At 35.3% G+C, this 19,240-nt stretch overlaps 1 protein-coding gene across 2 annotated transcripts in view; it reads right to left on the minus strand.

Annotated features, from left to right (window-relative positions):
• LOC121728374 (fatty acid synthase-like) overlaps nucleotides 1-19,240 on the minus strand; it is a 125,531-nt gene that overhangs the window by 36,438 nt on the left and 69,853 nt on the right. Inside the window, exons 1-4 of one of the 2 annotated variants that reach the window (XM_042116545.1) lie at nucleotides 8,623-8,715; nucleotides 5,983-6,142; nucleotides 3,128-3,317; nucleotides 2,041-2,161 (exon numbers count right to left, since the gene is read on the minus strand). The exons of the other annotated variant lie outside the window; for it this stretch is intronic. Coding sequence (XP_041972479.1) covers nucleotides 2,041-2,161; nucleotides 3,128-3,317; nucleotides 5,983-6,132 — 461 coding nt within the window. The 5' untranslated portion in view covers nucleotides 6,133-6,142; nucleotides 8,623-8,715. Of the gene's footprint in view, nucleotides 1-2,040; nucleotides 2,162-3,127; nucleotides 3,318-5,982; nucleotides 6,143-8,622; nucleotides 8,716-19,240 lie in introns of those variants that run through there. 2 annotated transcript variants of the gene reach the window in all.

Below are 19,240 nucleotides of genomic sequence, written 5' to 3' on the forward strand. Positions count from 1 at the left end.
AAACCCGGCTGGATTTGACTTGACATAACACGACACGACACGACACGACACGACACGACATTACGACATATCACGACCCAACCCGACCTGACCCGACCCGACCCGACCCGACCCGACCCGACCCGACCCGATCTGACCCGACCCGACCCGACCCGACCCGACACGACCCGACCTGACCCGACCAGACACGACACGACACGTCACGTCACGTCACGTCACGACACGACACGACACGACACGACACGACACGTCACGACACGACACGACACGACACGACACGACACGACACGACACGACACGACACGACACGACACGACACGACACGACACGACACGACACGACACGACACGACACGACACGACACGACACGACACGACACGACACGACACGACACGACACGACACGACACGACACGACACGACACGACACGACACGACACGACACGACACGACACGACACGACACGACACGACACGACACGACACGACACGACACGACACGACACGACACGACACGACACGACACGACACGACACGACACGTCACGTCACGACACGACACGACACGACATTTACTCTTAATGACCCCTTTTATTTGATATCCATATTGCAGAAGTGCCATAAAAATAATTACTATTCCCCTATCTTGGATGAGCTGCCATATTGGATGTAGAATGACATTACATTCATTTTCGAGTTACTCTCAATGAGCCCTTTCATCTGATACCCATATTGCAGAAGTGCATTAAAAATAACTATTCGTCTATCTTGGATGAGCCGCCATATTGGATATAGAATGACATTACATTCGTTTTCGAGTTACTCTCAATGAGCCCTTTCATTTGATACCCATATTGCAAAAGTGCATTAAAAATAACTATTCGTCTATCTTGGATGAGCTGCCATATTGGATGTAGAATGACATTACATTCGTTTTCGAGTTCCTCTCAATGAGTCCTTTCATTTGATACCCATATTGCAGAAGTGCATTAAAAATAACTATTTGTCTATCTTGGATGAGCCGCCATATTGGATGTAGAATGACATTACATTCGCTTTCGAGTTACTCTTAAAAAGCCCTTTCATTTAATATCCATATTGTAGAACTGCATAGAAAATAACTATTTCGCCATCTTGGATGGTCGGCCATATTAGATTTAGGGTAATGTCACATACAATATCATGCATTGTCATCCAAACTAAACGTGCATGCAAAATTTCAGCTCGATCGGTTAAATATATCTACTTCAAAATTGAGTTCAAAAATTTCACCCGAACATATATACTTACATACATACAGAGCAAGTTAAATAAAAGCTTTTAAAAACACCATAGTATTATTACGAGTATGTTATTGTATGAATAATGAATGAATGAAAAATTACACATGAAATGAAAAAGACAAAAAACAATAATATTTTATTAATTTTTAAGGTCTAAGAATAGCAAATAACAGAAATTTTACGTCATACTATTAAAATCCAATTACAATAACCGATATCAATAATTTGAGTCAAATATGAACAAGGAAGAAAGTACAATATTAATGAAATGAACTCGAATCGACTTAGCCAATTTTATCTAAGCAAGGGGCAAAGAACGAACGGGTTGGAGAGCAAGAACCGTCATCTATGGACACAGGCATGGTAAATGGTTTAACTATAGGGATCACCAAATGGCGGACCGCGGTCCGCATCCGGACCGCCGACCCATTGGGTGCGGACCAAAACATTTTCAAAGATGAACTTTGTTAAAAATTTTCGGTCTCGACTTACTGATGAACAAATCTCCAGGACTTAATGTCAATAGCTTGCACCAATTTCACTCCAAACTTGAGGCAGTCACTTTTCTCATTGTTAATTATTGTGTAAACAAATACCTTTGCCGTAATTACCTTTGTTTAATAAATATTTTTTATGAAATGTGTGGACCGCGAAGGTCATTTCATGTCTTAAAACGGACCCCGAAGCCCGAGCGAAACTAATTGGTGACCCCTAGTTTACTACTTTAAAGGCTAACCATGGGAACATGATGGAAACTTACCCTGTTATTCCAAGTCCAGTTTTTACACTAAGAACGTAAAAAAAAGCTTTTTCAGTTTCAGAAAAACAGGTGCCCACAAAAACTCCAACCTTTTTTCCTGACAAATGATCTGGACTGTAACCTGCCGAAAAGTAATTTCTTGATACTATCATTTATTACTTTATATTAGCATGTGATTTAAAAGGTAGGTATAATTTAATATTATAATGGTAGGGTCACATTCTTCTATTATGAAATATGATACAGAGACCAGAGGTCATTGGAATTGGCAAACTTTTTGACAATAAATATGAAATATTAAGTTTTTACCTTATTCACATTGGAAGAATATTGGATGAATGCATTTTGAAATATTATAGATCTTGACTTTACTATGATAAAAAATAATCTTTAGTTTTATTTATTCTCAGTCATTCAGATTTATTAAACTAGTATTGTTGTGAATGATAAATAATATGAAGATTAGCCTTCAGTAGCACCTTCGTCGTGGGTATCGTAGACACAATAGATTTTCAATAGTCATGCGGCAGCCGGCTGCCGCTTGGGGATTGATGAGTTAAAGAATAAGAGCCTGCGACGGCCAGATATCCTTATTTTAAAAAATCTGAAAGTTTACCTGTTTGTGACTTTACAGAGGTAAGAACGACCAGCAACTATGGAAATTCGGTCGCAGTTACTTTAGGAGATATCCAGTTCTGAAGGTCTACCTGACCTTCGAGAAAGAGTAAAGCTCAATTTCATAGCTAATATTATTCTTCGCGGTAAGTGGAGAAATCTTGTCTTCTAGTGCCGGCCATTTTTGACAGTTGCTTCCTAATGCTAGACGGGTGTCTGAGGGTTCAAAGTCTTCGAGCCCTCAGACACCCGTAAATACTTTAAGAAAGTTTAAGGGTGTCTGGCCTTCAAAACTGGATACCTTCTAAAGTATCCGCAACCGCAACTCCATAGTTGTTGGTCGGTCTTACCTTTGTAAACAGGTCACAAACAGTTTTGTCACAAACAGGTCAACTTTCAGCTTTTCTAAACTGAGGAAAGTCTGGCCGTCGCTGGCTCTTGGTCTATTAAATATAATATTGTAGATACATACCAGCGTCAAATATTGCTTGATACGTCTGTTCAAGAAGTTTTCTAGACATAGGATCCATTAAATTACTAAGTCGATGATGTACTTTAAAGAATTGAGCATCAAAATATTCCAAGTCCGGGATAATGCCAACATACTTAGAAGCTTCAGGATGAGTAGAGCTCCAACGATCAGTTTTTTCAACTGGGTTAATCTGTAATAACAATGATATTAATATTCTTTTGATCGCCTTCTTAGGCGGTTATTATATCATCTATACATAATATTATTAAAAAAAAAAGTCGCTTTTTTCCCTCATGTCCCTTTGTTCCCTTTAATCTTTAAAACTACGCAACGGGTTTTGATGATTCTTTCAGTGTTAGATAGCCCATTTATCGTGGAAGGCTTTAGGCTATATTTTATCACGCTAAGACTAATATGAGCGAAGAAATAGAGGAAAATGTGGAAAAAACGGGGGAAATTATTTGAAAGGGCTAACTTGAACGCGCTTATCTCAGGAACTACTGGTCCGATTTGAAAAATTATTTCAGTGTTAGATAGCCCATTTATTGAGGAAGGCTATAGGCTATATTTTATCACGCTAAGACTAATAGGAGAATGTGGGAAAAACGGGGGAAATTATTTGAAAGGGCTTCTCGCGAACTACTGGAGCAATTTTCATGTTATTTGGCACAGATAAGTAGACCACGTGAAGGATCATAGGCTATCGATTTTAATCATTTTTTCAGTGGCTATATATTTTATACCCGTGCGACGCCAGGGGCGGGTCGCTTGTCAACTATAAAGTTGTTTTATTGATAAATACAATAATATGTTAAATGGTATATCGTTGCAAAAATGTATTAAGTAAGTTTTGCTGCATTTAAACTAAGCTAGAAGGCTCTTGTTTTTTTTCTTAGCCGAAAACTTAATTTGTCTTTTACAGAAACTAACTTCCATTAGTTTATTTTATATATATTAATTAATTTTATTTATTATTTTATCGTTTTATAATTAACTAGATTCGCCCGCTTAAATTAGGATTTTTACGAAAACCTTACATTTTTCCGCAACAAAATAGCTTTAAATGTCCCTTCACGTATCAAATAATATTATTATTTATTGGTAATGTTTTGATATTATCATATTTCAGTTAAAAACTTCGGGTGGCACCGCGGGGCAGAACAAGTCTAGTAATTCTTGAAAATTTTCAGCTCTGCTACTTTCACAGCTCTCTACAAGGATCACATTTAAAACATCCTAAAGTATTATCACTTAGTTTTGTTACATCCTGTATAATTTTTAAATTAATTTATAATTGTTAGGGCCGATTTTCCAATAGTCAAATAAATTTTACCAATGGCATAAATTTGGCGTTTTAACAGATTTTATATGGAAAAAATGTCATTGACATATTAAAGACCCCATGTGACCAACCGAGGGTTAAGGGCCTGTTTCACCACTTCCTGATAGGTGCCGAATAGGTTATCCACCACTTACCTTGACAGATGAAGTATGGAGAATCTGTCAAAAAAGTTGTGAATAGCATATTCGGCACTTAATCAGAAAGTGGTGAAACAGGCCCTTATTCTAGACAAAAGTTACCTGACGATCGAAAAATCGGCCCTAAGGGCCAGGCCACAACATTGCGTTGCGGCGTCGTATCGCAAAAACAACCTTTGAAAAGCAATGTAGTTTTTTTGCAATGCGACGCCGCAACGCATTACGCAGGTTTGTGGCCTGCCCTTAACCTTATACCCACAGTGTGTAATCCTACTAATATTATAAAGGCAAAAGTTTGTTTGTATAGATGTATGGATGTGTGGATGTGTGGATGTGTGGATGTATGGATGTTTGTTACTCTTTCACGCAAAAACTACTGAACGGATTTTAATGAAACTTTACAATAATATAGCTTATACATCAGAATAACACATAGGCTACCATTTTAACCGACTTTCAAAATGGGGGAGGTGTTATGTTCGTTTTCTAATGTTCAACGATTACTCCGCCGTTTGTTAACCGATTTTCAAAAATTTTCTTTTGGTATATAGGGTATCATCCCAATTTGGTATTATATTCACAAAAGTGGTGATCTGATGAAGGATCCACAAGTAATCGAGGGAACTCCTCAAAATTTATAGGGAAACATGTGGTGACTTTGGTTTCGTGAAAAGTATTCTAAGCATATGCTACCAACAAGTAAAATTTTGTATCGAGGTATACCTGGTATACCGTGGTTCGGAAGGTGCTGAGAGAACTCCTAATACTTTATAGATACAAGTTTGGGAGTTTCGGCGTTGTTTTAAGAACGGAAAGCATATGCTACTATGCAAATTACATTCATCATCATCATCATCACTACCATATTATACCATGCATCGTCCCATGATTATGAGCCTGTTATTGGTACTTTTCATAGTCTTTTAGATCGAGACTCGAGTTTGTCAAGCGATAATTTAAAAAAATCTATACTTATAATATTATAAGCCTGAAGAGTATGTTTGCTTGAACGCGCTTATCTCAGGAACTACAAGTCACCGATTTAAAAAATTATTTTAGTGTTACATAGCTCATTTATCGAGTAATTCTATTATAGGCTATAATATTATTATCACGCTACGACTAATACGACCGAAGAAACTCAGGAAAATGTGGGAAAAACGGGGGAAATATTAGAAAGGGTTTGTCTCACGGACTACTAGAGCAATTTTTATGGCAATATTTGGCACATAATATGTACATATATAGAGTAGACCACGTGAAGAGAGTATAGCTATTTTTCATGGGAAAATGTACGGTTTCTGTAAAATTCCTAATTTACGCGGGCGAAGCCGCGCGGGACATATAGTTTTCAATAATTATGCAGATTTACCTACCTTGTTATATAATATGTTAGACAACTCCTCTAAATTATGTGACTTAGGGTAAAGTCCCGCCATACCAGAAATTACAATGTGCTCTCCCACGGCAGTTTCTCCATTATACACATTGTTTTGAATATCCCTGTACTCAGGTGTGGGAGTCATTTTAACAGTTCTGCAAAGAAAATAATGAAATCAGACCAGAAATATAATTAAATATCAAACAGGTTTTTCCGACCTCGTAAATACAGTGTAGCCTACGTGTAGAACTTTGTTTTTTTTTCTTTTAATTTATACTACCTTAAGTAGAGTCATAGGTAGAGTGTGATGTTATGTGATTCATCGTCATTACATCGATTGACTATATTATGCGGTATGGGTCCATATTTAAGTTAAAATTAAAAATATCCTTTTGCTAAGTACTTACATACGGTATTACTAGATACTTTTACTCCAGATTGAGTAAAAAATATCGTGTGGACCGCAAAACTCACAGCTCAAAGGCTCGCATTGAGCCGGCTCGATGGAATTAAATAAACCTAATTTCCTTCGAACTTACTCGATGCGAGCCGTCGAGCTTTAGTCAAGCGTGTGAGTATTGCGGTACACACGATAATTTTTACTCGATTTGGAGTAAAACTATCGAGTAATGCTGAATGTGTGGACGAAAGCCCAAGCCGTGGTTTTTATTCTACGTGATTGCTCGATCGAGTAAAACCGTATGTGAGTACTTTGCATAATGCTAAACCACTATGCTGAGCAAAGCTCATGAAGTCTGGAAACGACGCCATTCTAGTTTCTACTATTGATACGTTCGTATTTCTTAGGGGGCGTCCACAAATTACGTGAGTTGTTTAAGGGGGGAGAGAGGTCTCGGCAAATCTCACGTAATTTTTTTTCTCATTATTACAAAAAAATATACTTATACTATTTTGGACCATTTTAGCCAGATTATACGTATGCTTAATATTTAAACATAATCGTAATGCGATTAAGAGCATTCACTAGTTCGTTCGAAAGAAAATAATTTCATTCATACTTTGACCTGCTTTGACGTAAACATCTATTGACTGACAAACAATCCAATGCGTTTACGTAAGAAAACTACATTTTGATTTTTGAAAAATCTCACGTGAGAGTGGGGGTTGAATAAAATCTCACGAAATCTCACCGAGTAGGTACACTGGCGTTTCGTCCCAAGGTTTTTAGGCCCAGTGGGCTCAATGACCAATGAAAATGATTTTTTAACATTTTTTCATCTGGCAATTGGTCCCACTTTTATGATCCATTGTTTTCTGGCAAGAAATTTTGAAGTAGGGTTGGCACAAAAATAATCAGTTATAAGCATAATATTGTTTTGTACATTTAAAACTTGTATTATTATTAATACCTAAACATACAGCGTGAAATTTTAATGGTTGTTTTCCACATTAAAATGATTCTATCTTAGTAGTACAATTATTGTACTACTAAGATAGAATCATTTTAATGACTTGAGTCCCAAGTCTATATGAGTCTCGGGAAAGGACAAGGGATACTTTTTGTCCCGGTCAATGAATGTACATTTATAATGTGTTTTACACTACTAACAACATCATCTCAGTTACTTTCAAAGGAATTTGAACGAAAAGTTCCTTTATACATCGCCGAATACATTTTTTTAGTTGATCAACTATTACTCAATAACTTATGAAGTCTTCTTAGCCGTGATAGTTTTCATTTTAAATTCAGCATATTTCCTACTCCCGTTAAATTTTTTCACATTTCCAGAAGCAACCGTTTAGCTGGAGGGGACACTGGACTAACGATTTTTTCCACTTTAAAACTTAATATTTCACTAACGGATCCCTGAATCGGAAAATGATCTATGAATACTCATAATATTTAAAAAAAACCTATCCAACGATACCCCACACGATGGGGTGAACGCGAAAAAAAATTCAACCCCCGCTTGATGTGTAGGGAAGGTACCATAAAAAATTGTTTTTTAAGATTTCATGTACCATTTTGTCGGCACCATTAATATGTGCATTCATGCCAAATTACAGCTTTGTAGGCTTATACAAAACTGCGGACAGTCAGACAGAAAGACTGACAGACCGAAACTATAAGGGTTTACTACGGACCCTACAAACCACTAGTGCAGTCCCTCGATAATAGAATTTCCCATAATAATAACTCCCACACCGGTTTCGGTGACGGTGGCTGGTTTCATTCAAACCAGGCCAGTTACTCAGGAGTAATTTTATAGTGCCCAAGTGTGTGCGTAGTATACAAGAGCACTCTCTATTTCTTTTACTCTCATAACCCAGTGGGACGGAAGACCGACACAACCGGCGAGAGATCAGGCGCAGGACCGACTTTTCACATGCCCATCCGACGCATGGATCATCTTACTTGTCAGACAATCAGGTGATCAGCCTGCATTGTCCTAACCAAACTTGGAAATAAAATGTTTCCAACGCGGGATTCGAACCCACGACCTCAGAGTCAAGAGCCATGCTCTGAACCACTGGACCACGAAGGCGTTATTTCCCATAATGTACGGTCTATATAATACTTATTAAAATACTTACTCTATATTTAAAAATAATTAATTTTTAATAAATAAATAATTAATTATCAATAAAAATCGCTAAAATATTTTACACTTACCTATACTTACATAAAAGATTTTAGCAATTTTTACAAGAGTATATTTTCTTTAAGCACTGTACTAGTAAAGTAAAATTACCTGTAATAGTAACTCCTATTCCGTTCACAAACTTGAAAATGTAATGTTATTGTTATAGTTACTATTTATATTTTGAAAAATCGGCCAAGTGCAAGTCGGACTCGCGCAGGAAGGGTTCCGTACCGTTATAAAGCAAAAATATCCCAAAAATTGTACTTTTGTGTGGATAATATTAAATATTCAATTAAATTTTATTTTATTATTATTATTAAATTATACTTAAGTACAACTGAGTATTTTGTGAACATTTCAAGTGCCTATCTTTGGCCGTTGTTGATATCGAGCAAAAAATAGCAAAAAAATCAGGTTTGATGTAAGGGAACAAACAAAAAAACAAATAAATTGAATATTTAAAGGGGGGCCTTAAATATTTAATTTATTTTGTTTTTAGTTTTTGTTCTAACGGCAACAGATACACAATCTGTGAAAATTTTAGAAGTCTAGCTATAGCGGTTCTTGACATACAGCCTGGAGACAGACGGACAGACATCGAAGTCATAGTAATAGGGTCCCGTTTTTACCCTTTGGATACGGAACCCTAACAACGTTGGTTTTCGATCGAATAAATTATGTACAATTATTTTGTTTTGGTATTAATTAAAATATATTATAATTTATAAGTATCGTAGGTAAATTTAATAAATTCAAGTCGAGCATTGTGGGTATAACAGCCCGTATAAATTAATAGGTAAGTGGTAACTTACCTATTAATTTATACGGGTTGTTTATAATTATATAGCCCAACTATCAAAATCTTCGCAAAGCTACTCTGAATGAAAATTAATGTCAGCTTGCTAATTTACTCATACCAACATTTCCTCCAATATTAAACTTCATATTTGTTATTAAAACTCTCAAATTAAACATACCACCAAGAAACGTTATTTATCAGAGAATAGTTAAAATACTCAAGTAAACAATAAAAAAAATCAGCTAGCTGTAAGTCAAGGGAAAAGTCATCAGCTGATTAGTTTCAGTAGGTCATAGATGCTGTTGCGTTATACCTTTCAAGGTACCAGCTGACAAACTTTCCACTGAGATACAGCAAGCTGACACTAATTTTCATTCATAGTAGCATAAAAACGATCACCAGCAAAATTTTTAGCTGAGAGGAAATCATTGAAAAAAATTTTTTTTTTTCAAGGAGCCAGTTGACGTATAATCCACCGTGTTATGGTCAGCTGACTATGTTTTTCTTTCAAATTACTACATAAACTATACTCTGATACATTTTCAAATGAGAGGAAATGACTGAAAAAAAATTTTTTTTCTTCATCTTTGGGAGGCTGCCATCAAAGTATAAGTACCTTATGCATTTTACAAAGTTTCGCTCGGGAGGAAATGATTGACTAAAAATGTGCCTGGCTCCCGGGCCAATAATAAGCAGTCTAAAATCTGTGGCAGGGACTGTTAATAGATAATAGAAGCCAAAACTGTGGTTAATTTTTTGTCTGTCTGTCTGTATGATTGTTCCAGCATCACACGAAAACTACTGATCCGGTTTGAATGCGGTTTTGGCAGATATATTTGTCTTCTTGCAACTTAACATTTTTTCTTTAACACGAAAACTACTGATCCGATTTGAAGACGGTTGTCGCAGATATATATATATATATATATATATATATATATATATATATATATATATATATATATATATATATATATATATATATATATATATATATATATATATATATATATATATATATATATATATATATATATATATATATATATATATATATATATATATATATATGGTTTTCACAGATATATTTGTCTTCTTCCAACTTCACATGTGGTGTATAAAATTTCTCCTCCCACCCCTCAAAGGGACCAAGGAGGGGGTGATTTTGGTATCAAACTTTTTTCTTCAATGAACTTACTTCATAATATTCTTTACTGTATTTTCCCCTGGGGCTGCGCGCGGGTAGTCTGTGGAATATTCGTATTTTACGCGATTATCGAATTCCACGCGAGCGAAGCCGCAGGCAAAAGCTAGTACTTATTCAATAAAGCAAAGAGATAGAGACTCTATTATTTGTTCATAATTTTATCATACGGGAGCGTGCGAAGTGGGTGGAGGGGGTAAAGAAAGCGATCGCCGCGCTTGTCGCGGCCAAAATATGCAACAAAACGGGCTCAGTTAGTAGTCAAACAAACTTGTCAATCTTGTTTTGAAATTTTCAGAAATTGGTCTTAATCTCAATTGTTTTTGTATCGTAAAATGCAAAAATAACAACAGAAATAGGATTGTCAGTATAAATTTTATGTTTTTTATAAATCCACACATAAATTAGATCAGATATAAATGGATAGCTCATTTATAAAGGAAAAAGTAAGTGATTCGATATAAACTAAAATTGCATTATCAATCAAATAAATTATATTTGATTTGCATTTTATAGGATATTAATTGAGTACTTAACTATTGTTTTAGTGATCATGGATCACCATGGTCTCTAAAACCCGACGACAAAACTTGCAGTGATAGTTTCATAGAATAATTCATTTAAATCCAAAGTATCGGGGGGAAGAAACAGTGACTCACAAATGACCATTAACCAGATACTACTACTGGCTTAATTGATATTTTAGGAGCTGGAGAGTGGAGATAGTTTTAAAAATTTTTAAGGAAAAAGGTTTTTCAAATAAGTAAGTTTTAGACGAAAGGGGTACAAAAGGTAAAATTATTATGCCCCCATTTTGAGCAAAACAAAACCAATATTTACTCTTTTGAAGAAACCGAAAGGGCTTATGATATTGCTCGAGTAAGAATCCATTATTGAAAGTGTAATGCAAAGACTCAGGAACATGAAGAATGTTTACAGTGTTTTAGTAAATTTTATAGACTCCAATCTTCTTCAAGAGTATTAATGTTGTAAAATTTAAATAAAAATAAGATTTTTAAAAACATTGCATTTTATTTTTTTTTTCTAGTAAAAAAGTATTGCACATATTTTTGTTATTGTTGTTAATAAAACATAATAATAATAATAAAACTCTTTATTGCACAAGTAACGATAGCTGCAGCCGTGGGTGCCAAAAAAAAAGCAAATTTTAAATAATGTAAAAGTTATAATTAATAAACTATTATTTAAAATTTGCTTTTTTTTGGCACCCACGGCTGCAGCTATCGTTACTGGCGCAGTCTTGTGGATCTATTCGCGGGCCGGTTCGCGAAATTCGGGATAATCATCATCGCGACGCGTACCACCCGTGTGGTAGAAGAACCTACGGTTGCAGCCTACGGGGAATCCAGACATTGATTCGGCTGAGAAAAATGCAAATGTAAGTACCTTGAATCTTTCAAGTTCCTTACCAAACCTATCCATAAGTTTCCTATTAAATATAAGTATTCCTTATACCATAAAAATTATATTGCATAATTTTTGTGCTAATTTTAGAATTAGGTAGATTTATTCTTTTGACAGAAATTAAATCGTTTAATTTTTGTGTTAATTATAGGATTAGGTAGATTTATTCGTTACATAAAAATTAAATCGCATAATTTTTGTGTGAATAATAGGATTAGATACATTTTCTTTTTAATTAAAGTTATTTTAGTTAAAAATTTAATTTAAGTAGTATTTCAAAATTTTTCATCCAAGAGAAAATAGTAATAGTAGGTTAAGTGAACGTAGTTCTAGTAGGAATAGTGCTTTTGACGAGAACAGGGATTTTTCAGAAAATATGTCTCAATACGAATTAGATAACATTTATAAATCAATGAGGATGTTACCCGAATTTGACGGGAACCCTCACGTTTTAAATCGTTTTATTAATCTTTGCGATCAAATAGTTTTAACTCACCTAGGCACCCAGCCAGAACATAATTTAGGTAATTTAGCTCTACTTAATGGTATTTTAAATAAGATCACTGGTCCCGCAGCTAGATTAATAAATGCAAGTGGCATACCAGAAACTTGGCAGGGCATAAAAAATGCTCTCATAAATAATTTTGCTGACCACCGTGACGAGACAGCACTCTATAGTGACCTTTCGATGCAGACCCAAGGTTCCAGTACACCACAGGAATTTTATGAGCGTTGCCAAAATCTTTTTAGCACGATTATGACATATATTTCTTTGCATGAAACTGTCAGTACTACTATTGCGGCTAAGCGCACATTATATCAAAAATTAACACTGCAAGCTTATTTGCGAGGCCTTAAAGACCCCTTAGGTTATAGGATTAGGTGTATGCGACCGGAATCTATGGAAAAAGCATTACAATATGTACAGGAGGAATTAAATGCATTATACATGCAACATAGAAATGATAGCAGTCATTCGAGCAAAAAGGAAATTAATAATTCAAACCAGCATAGTCAGAATTTGCCTCTCAATAATTTTGTTCCTAAACCATTTAATTTAAATACGTCTTATTTTCCGCGACAATTTGTGAATAATTTTCAGGGTCCTTCAAAATTAAATTACCATCCCCAAATGCAACAGCAACGTGGTCCCACACGTACGCAGCAAATAATGCATGCCGTACCCCCAAATTACAACCCCCAAAGTAATATGTTCAGAATAAATAGGCCTTTCATGCATCAAAATTATAATAATAATTTTAATCATCATAATCAGCCCCGTACCATGAGTGGCGTTAGTCATTTTGTTCCGAGAGTTTTGCCACCAACCCTTAGTGGACACGATTGGCGTAAATCCGGCAATCCCCCACCAACTAATTATTTGAAATCGCGTGAAATGAATTATAACGAATTTGACAATGAATATAATGACTTATACGAGTATTACGACCAAGACTGTTACTATTCTGACCATGACCAAAATTATTTGACATGCGAACAAACTGACTACTATGAAAATCATGATCCTTACCCTGAAACAGTGCAAGTGACTGAAATTGAAAACCAAAATACTGCTGACGATGTAAATTTTCATCAGGCCCCGAAATTAGAAAAGCCAAAATAGAAGTTAATTTTCATATTCAGAGACAATTAGGTTATATTCAGATATCCGATCCACCCCTTAAGTTTTTAATAGACACAGGCGCTAATCAGTCTTTTATTAGCCCTGAAGCTGTACAAAAGTATTTTAGCCATATACCATTAAATTATGATCCTTTCGAAGTTACAAATGTGCACGCTACCAGTAGAAATAATTATTCTATCACTTTACCTTGTTTTCCGGAATTTCGAGATAAGGGCTATTTAACATTATTCGTATATAAATTTCATAACTACTTTGACGGTTTAATAGGCTTTGATTTATTGGATGTCTTTGGATCAAATATAGATCTGAAAAATAAAAAATTAATTACCCGTAACGCTACAATTCCAATTCATATGTATGACTCACGTAACGCAAATTTATACGAGGAGATTATTCCGGCTAACTCATCAAAATTAGTTAGATTACCTATCAACTCTTTAAATGGCGATGTTTTAATTGAAAAGCAAGTAATTTGTAACTGTTACATTACCGAATGTTTAACGAAAGTAATTAATAATCGAGGATGGGTTGAAATAACCAATCCTACGCATAATGACATTATATTTTCTATGAATAAACCAGTAGAAGCAGAACTCTATAATGTTGAGAGCCAGCCAGAAACCATATCTGAACGCGCAAAAGAAGTCATATCTCGCTTACGGACAGATCACTTAAATCCAGAGGAACGTGCAAATTTAATAAATTTATGTATTAATTATTCGGACATATTTTATCTTGAGGGCGAGTCTTTAACATTTACAAATAAAATAAAACATAAAATTCAGACTACCGATGAAATTCCAGTTCATACAAAAACTTATAGGTATCCTTATGTTCATAGGCAAGAAGTAAGAGACCAGATTAAAAAAATGCTAGAACAAAATATAATTAGGCCATCCAATTCTGCTTGGAGCTCTCCAATCTCGGTAGTGCCTAATAAGGCAGATGCTTCCGGCAAAGTTAAGTGGCGTCTTGTAATAGATTTCAGGAAGGTCAACGAAAAAACCATAAATGATAAATACCCCATTCCCAATATATCTGACATACTAGACAAGCTAGGAAAATGCCAATACTTCACTACTTTAGACTTAGCTAGTGGGTTCTATCAGGTTGAAATGGACCCCCAGGATATTCACAAAACCGCGTTCAATGTTGAAAACGGCCATTATGAATTTTTACGTATGCCTATGGGTTTGAAAAACTCACCTGCAACTTTCCAGCGTGTCATGGACAATGTCCTAGACGAATTGCAAAATAAAATATGTGTAGTATATCTAGATCATATTGTAGTCTTCAGTACCTCCCTTCAGGAGCATATTATAAATTTAACAAAAGTTTTTGATAAATTACGTTCATCTAATTTCAAAATTCAGCTAGATAATTCGGAATTTCTGAAACTTGAAACAGAATTTTTAGGCCATATAATAAGTAATGAGAGTGTTAAGCCAAACCCTAATAAAATTCATGCTATTCAAAATTATCCACTTCCGAAAACCACAACCGAAATTAAACGTTTCCTAGGATTAATAGGCTATTACAGAAAGTTCATTCCGGATTTTGCACGTATAACAAAACCCCTTACTCAATGTCTTAAAAAAGGTTCCAAAATTACTCTTGATAAAGCCTATACAGAATGCTTTGAACATTGCAAAACCCTCTTGACAAACGATCCCATTTTACAGTATCCAGATTTTTCCAAAGATTTTATTCTCACTACCGATGCGTCAAATGTTGCTATTGGTGCAATTTTGTCGCAAGGAACAGTAGGTTCAGAAAAACCAATAGCTTATGCCTCCAGAACCCTTAACTCCAGTGAATGTAATTATAGTACAATAGAAAAGGAATTGCTTGCAATAGTTTGGGCTACTAAATACTTCCGACCTTATTTATTCGGCCGTAAATTCAAAATCATCACTGATCACAAACCGTTACAATTCATAATGAACTTAAAGGAATCCAGCTCGCGTCTTACGAGATGGCGTCTTAAGCTTTCCGAATACGATTTTACTGTAGTATACAAGCAGGGAAAAATTAATACTAATGCCGATGCACTTTCCAGAATTGAATTGCATAATGATGAAACGAACTCTATAGTAGTAAATGTTTCAGAAGGATCTCACGATCCAGAAGATGAATCTAGGACAATAACGAATAGTGTGTCCTCTTCAAGGACCGCAACTGCCAGCATATCCTCTTCAAGGACAGCTACTGTACATACTAGCCACGAGGAACCTATATTAAATATCCCAATATCTACTGACTCTCGAGAAAATATGATAGAAAACCGAAATAGAAATAGGGAACCTGACATTAATTACTTACCTATTCATATATATACGAGGAAAAAACGAAACCCAATCGCCAAAAATAGACTCAAAAGAGTACCTAAATCGGCGCAATTGTTACAGGAAACTGCTGACCCTCTTTCTTCTCCTGAGCGTCGTCCGAGCACAAGAGATAAAACTTGAAAGCCTAAACGACGGACCTGGAATTTTACCTTTTAAATTAGGATCCACTAGGATCATTTCCCATCATCATACCTTTTTAAATAAAATTAATCTTAAAGAATTAGAGTATCAAATTAAGTCTATCGATATTCAATTAGATTCCTTTACTCAAGAATTTCAGAATAAAACTAAATTTTTTCTAGAACCCCATATAGCATACCTTAAAAATAAGCTTACTGGTGTTTTAAATCAGCTAGAGACATTTGTGTCCAACCGTGCGAAAAGAGGCCTTATTGATGGTCTTGGCTCAGTAATCAAAAGTGTCACTGGTAACTTAGATTATACTGATGCTATTCATTACAATGAAGCTATTAAAAATTTGCAGGAAAACGAAAATAATTTGATAAATGAATTAAACAGTCATATTAGCTTATCTAAAAATTGGACAGTTCAGTATTCAAAAATTATAGAAATTATTAAAGAAAATCAGAATAAAATGATGGACATGGTTAATAAAATTAATGATAACAATGTAAAGCAGAATTTCAGTTTAGTGAAATATACTCGTCTCACTCAAATACTCTTAATATTGAGTGACAATGTAGATTCCATTTCACAGGAAATAATTAAGTTGCAGAATATTTTAGCATTTATTAAAACTTCCACTTTACATCATTCAGCTTTAGATCTAGCTAACATACGCTCTATTTTAAGCAAACTGTCATCATTGTACGGCAGTGAGCGTATTCTTAATTTAGATGTAAGAGAATACTATGATATAATTAGAGTAGGCTCCTTTTATGTGGGTAATGAAATAGTTTTAGTTTTTAAATTTCCAATATTTCTAGCTAAGATATTTACTTTATATAAGTTATCTATAGTTCCTAATAAGCACCATGAGATCCTCAAACCCACCTTTCCATTCCTAGTTATCCATGAGAAAGAATTCAGGTACATAGAGGCAGAATGCCCGAAGGCCAACAAGTGGCATATATGTAAGGAACAGCCGAACCCTCTCAACCAGCCAGAGGACTGCGTGCAGTGACTAATATCAACCCAGGAGCGAAGCCCTTCGTGTAAGCCCATCACTGTTACCCTGAGCCATGCAGCATTTGAAGAATTGGATGAGAAGCACTACACTGTCAGTTTTCCTGAGCCAACAAAAGTCCACATGTTCTGCGAACGTCACCAGTACGAGACTCTCCAAGGCAGCTATCTTGTCATCATCCCTAAGCAATGTTTTATGGAGGCCCCAGAATTTACCATTTCGAACTCCAAGGATCGTCTAAAAGGCCAGGCGCTCAAGCTACTGAATATGCCCAACTACACGACTACTGAAGAAGACTCACAGGCTACTCTTACACTAAACTCAGTAAGCCTGAAAAATCTACAAGAAATCAATACAAGAATCTCCATGCAGCAACCTATAAAGCTGAAAAATGAAGACAACTACGGTATCTATCACACTACGATACCTATGTATGCATTGATACTATTAAGTGCATGCGCCCTCACTAGCGTGTACTTATGGAAGAGATATACCAGATCCTTGGCTGAAACATCAAAACCGAATGACAATAGCAAGATAGAGATGCCAGCTGTCTACGCTCGACCTAGAAGAATAGATCCTGATCATCCTCCAGCGCAGTTTACGACAACAGTCTTCAACAGGCGCTGTTCTACGGGGGGAGGTGTTACACCATCCTAACTACGATACACCTCAATATAAGTGTATCCACACCTTTATTTTAATATTCAGAAACCCAAGTGTGCACACAGCTTTACCGCGCTGTACCGCACACGGTGCAAGATTTCAACATCAATTCGAGGGAATATCCAAGTCAGCAGAAGCGGCCACCACCATCGTGCGACCAGCGGAGGACCTCATTCTTTTACTCCACTTCAGTAGGGAATCACTCTTAGTTTGTAATTCGTAATTAGTAATTTTAATTTTAATTAATGTAAAAGTTATAATTAATAAACTATTATTTAAAATTTGCTTTTTTTGGCACCCACGGCTGCAGCTATCGTTACTCACACCAAAATACATACACAATATGAATTATAAATAAATAAATATAATATTTGATGTACAAAAGGCGAACTTATTGCTACTAAGCAATCTCTACCAGTCATAATATTAAAGCAGCACTAATATGTATGTACTTGCGCTCTGGTTGTAAATGCAGAGCTGCATTTTACTTCAGTAACAATCCGAGCATTATCATTTATCTATCTTCTTACTTACTTCTTACTTATAAGAATGAATAAAAATGTTTAATGTTCTATAGGGTGCTGAGGTCACCGATGTTTGACGAATGCTAGTAGCTCGTATTAAATAACTATTGCCATTACTTCTCAGTTCTTCTTCATGCCTTACATGTTCTGCTAACACCCAATTTATTTCCTTTCAGCATAGTTTGGGCACAATAGACATAACTACCAGTAGTTCGACTGCAAAGAAACGGACAGGTTTCAATATCTGTCAAATTCGTCGGGTTTCACTAGGATTATGAACGGAATGTGCCTCGCGCTGGCTGATATAATTTATTTTTAAATATTTAAAATAAAAATTTCGAAATTGGATTCTGACAATTTTAATCGCATGTGCCAAAACACAAACAACAATACGACCAAAGAGGAACACGTCCAGCGAATATGTCATAGTTTTAATTTTTTTTTTTTCTTGTTCCCCCTTACATAATAAGGGACAATTATCCGCCTTGGTTTTTCTTTTTTACATTATTCATTTTTTATAAGTCTGTACACTTTAATATTCTATCTTCTATGCTTTTACATATTCTATACATTCAAAGTACATACTGCATTGCGTTACATGATTTTGATATCGATTTACATTTCTAATCTTTTAATTTACATTCCAATCCGTTATTCATTACATTCAATACGTTCTTAATTTTCTACAATTACATACATCACACACTAGTGTCCGATTTGCGCTTATATTAATACTTCTAATTACAATAATAATTATTATACTATATATTTTAGTGGGAGCCAGTTTCATATTTTATTTATGTAGCTACTAGTTGCCAATAGATGTTACAGTGCCTTACTATCGCCGATAAAATATTATATACATTACATGAAATACTTTTACATACAT

Source organism: Aricia agestis, chromosome 6, assembly GCF_905147365.1.
Source record: "Aricia agestis chromosome 6, ilAriAges1.1, whole genome shotgun sequence".
In the NCBI taxonomy this organism is placed as follows: Eukaryota; Metazoa; Arthropoda; class Insecta; order Lepidoptera; family Lycaenidae; genus Aricia; species Aricia agestis.